Source organism: Nicotiana tabacum, unplaced genomic scaffold (genome assembly GCF_000715075.1).
Source record: "Nicotiana tabacum cultivar K326 unplaced genomic scaffold, ASM71507v2 Un00048, whole genome shotgun sequence".
NCBI lineage: Eukaryota > Viridiplantae > Streptophyta > Magnoliopsida > Solanales > Solanaceae > Nicotiana > Nicotiana tabacum.
Window position 1 is genome coordinate 210236 of NW_027438286.1, and position 3181 is coordinate 213416.

General features: G+C 37.4%; 1 protein-coding gene across 1 annotated transcript; it reads left to right on the forward strand.

The window, feature by feature from the left end:
* The first annotated feature begins 679 nt into the window (after nucleotides 1-679).
* LOC142178917 (uncharacterized) lies at nucleotides 680-1648 on the forward strand. Its single transcript, XM_075248733.1, has one exon. It carries the CDS (start codon nucleotides 680-682, stop codon nucleotides 1646-1648), a length of 969 nt encoding a protein of 322 aa, XP_075104834.1.
* The last annotated feature ends 1533 nt before the right edge of the window (nucleotides 1649-3181 follow it).

Sequence of the window (3181 nt, forward strand, 5' to 3'; positions counted from 1 at the left end):
AAAAGAGAAAAAAGTATATAAATTGCATGTTTACTTACCTGTTGATAGGCAGAAGAAGAAGGCTTACCTTGAATGGATGAATAGTAAGCCAAGGTAACCATATATGAGTTATTGCATGGACCACAACTGGAAATAGTTCGAGAATTTGAGCCAAGTTGGCACCTGGTTAGAAGGTAATGTAGGTTAACTTCTTATGAGTCAAGTGTGTTAAAAATAGTAATAAACTTGTTTCCATTTGTCCACATTTGTTTAGATTTGTTTACATTAATTTAATATTTTTATACATATAGTTAGAAAAGAGTGAGGTGTGGACATGTGTGAATTTGTGTGAACTAGTGTAGGCATATATGGACTAGTGTGTACATGTGTGGACTTAATTAATATGTACACGTGAAGTTTAGGCTAGATACATGTAGGAGTTCTACTATAAATACTCATGTATGCTAGCCATTTGGTGCAAGTGAAGTTGAATAAAAATCATCCTTTCCTCCACCTCTCTAATAGTGAGTTTTGAGTGTTTGTTTAGTTGTCTTGCTCTCCCAAAAATTTCTAACATTTGGTATCGAAGCCGGTGTGTTGAGAGACAACCAAACTTGGAGAAAAGATAAAAAACACTAATGGAACACCATTCCAAGTTCCTATGCTAACAAAAGAGAACTATGGGAATTGGTGTATTCGAATGAAGGCCTTGCTTGGTGCCTATGATGTTTGGGAACCGACAGAGTCTGGAGTTGATGAAGCGGAAGATGCCGCAGCTACAAATAAGAAAGATCAAAAGGCACTCACTCTCATCCACCAAGGTTTGGATGACAAGATGTTCGAGAAGGTTGCAAATGCGACAACCTCCGAGCAAGCATGGGAAATTCTTCAAACTTCCTTTAAAGGTTTGGACAAAGTGAAAAAGGTTCATCTCCCGACCTTAAGAGGAGAGTTTGAATCATTGCATGTAAAAGAAAATGAATCTGCTTCAGATTACATTTCAAAAGTTTTGGCTATTGTCAATCAAATGAAAAGATATGGTGAAGAGTTGAAGGATGATAGGGTCGTTGCAAAAATACTACGATCCCTAGATTCAAAATTTGATTATATTGTTGTTGCTATTGAAGAGTCCAAAGACTTGGACACCATGACCATAGATGAACTTTCGAGTTCTTTGCAAGCCTATGAAGAAAAATTGAAGAAACCGAAAGAAGAATCGGTTGAAAAGGCATTGCAAGCAAAACTTTCCTTCAAGGAGAAAGATGAAAGGCGTGGTTCGCAGCAAAGAGGTCATGGAAATGGAAGAGGTTGTGGTAGAGGAGGAAGAGGTGGTAGTCAACCACCAAATAGAGACAATAAAAGCCAAGACTATAGTCAAAGAAGAGGTCGTGGAAGATGCAAAGGATGGAGACAAAATCAAGGAAGGTATGACAAATCGAATGTTGAATGTTATACTTGTCATAAATTTGGACATTTTCCCTGGGAATGTAAAGATAATTCGGAGGAGAAAAACAACTTTGTGGAGAGCAAAATGAAGACGAGGATGCCACTCTACTTCTTGCATCCAAAGGAGAAGAAAGTGTGGAAAAGAACAAATGGTACCTTGACTCTGGTACAAGTAGTCATATTTGTGGAAAGAAAAATTTATTTGTGGAGATTAAGGAGCTGAATGGTGGCCCAATCATTTTTGGAGACTCTTCGCGAGTTCAAATCAAAGGAAAAGGTACGATTTTAATTTGCTTAAAAGATGAAAATCATCAACTAATCTCCAATGTTTTGTATATGCCGGAGATGAAAAGTAATATTTTAAGTTTGGGACAACTTTTGGAGAAAAATTATGACATTCATTTGAAAGACAAAAAGTTGTATATGAGAGATGAAAAGGGAAGATTTTTAGCCAAAGTACTTATGGCTAATAATAAAATGTTCATCTTATATCTTCAAAATGATATTCCGAGGTGCTTGTTTTCATGTGCCAAAGATTCATCTTGGGTTTGACATATGAGATTTGGTCACTTGAATTTTGATAGCCTAAGGTTGATGAAGAAGGAAAGCATGGTGAATGGATTGCCAATAATTGATCATCCCAACCAACTTTGTAAAGGATGTCTCTTTGGAAAGCAAGCAAGGAAAAGCTTTCATAAAGAGTCTTTAACAAGAGCAAGATGCCCTCTCGAGTTAATTCACATGGATGTGTGCGGACCTATCAAGCCATCTTCACTTGGTAAAAGTAATTTTTTTTACTTTTCATTGATGATTTATCTCGAAAAACTTGGGTTTATTTTTTGAAGGCAAAATCGGAGGTGTTTGAAATCTTCAAAAAGTTTAAGAGCATGGTGGAGAAGCAAAGTGGTTATCAAATTAAGTCACTTAGGTCCGATAATGGTGGGGAATTCACTTCAAATGAATTCAAGATTATATGTGAAAAAATGGAATTCGTCATTACTTGACAGTTCCGAGATCAACACAACAAAATGGCATCGTGGAGAAAAAGAATCGAACTATTCTCAACATGGCGAGGAGTATGTTGAAGAGCAAAAATATGCCAAAAGAGTTCTGGGCTGAAGCTGTTGCTTGTGCAGTGTACTTATCAAATCGGTTTCACACCAAAAGCATTCGTGGAAAAACACCACAAGAAGCATGGAGCGGTTTCAAGCCAAAACATGCTCATTTGTGAGTTTTTGGGAGCATCGCAATGCACATGTGTCAGATGAGAAGAGGTCTAAGCTTGATGACAAAAGTGAGGGGTATGTCTTCATTGACTATGATCAAAGTTCTAAAGGTTATAAATTATATAACCCCAAAAATGGCAAGGTCACCATAAGTAGAGATGTTGAGTTTGATGAAGATAATGCTTGGGAGTGGAAATCTAAAGAGCAAGAATACTCTTTTAGTCCATTCTTTGAAGATGATGAAGAAGAAGATGGGGAGCAGGCTATCACACCACCTTCAACACCTCCGCCGCAAGATCAAGAAGTTGGGGAATCAAGCTCAAGTTCAAGTGAAGCACCTCACAAGAGTAGAAGTCAAGGTGACTTGTATGAAAATACGGAAGCAGTAAGAAATGACTTGTATGATCTTACTCATTTTTGTTTGCTTGTGGACAGTGAGCCTCTAAGCTTTGAAGATGCTTGCCAAAGTTCCACATGGAGGGATGCAATGGATGAAGAAATCAAAGCTATAAAAAAGAATGATACATGGG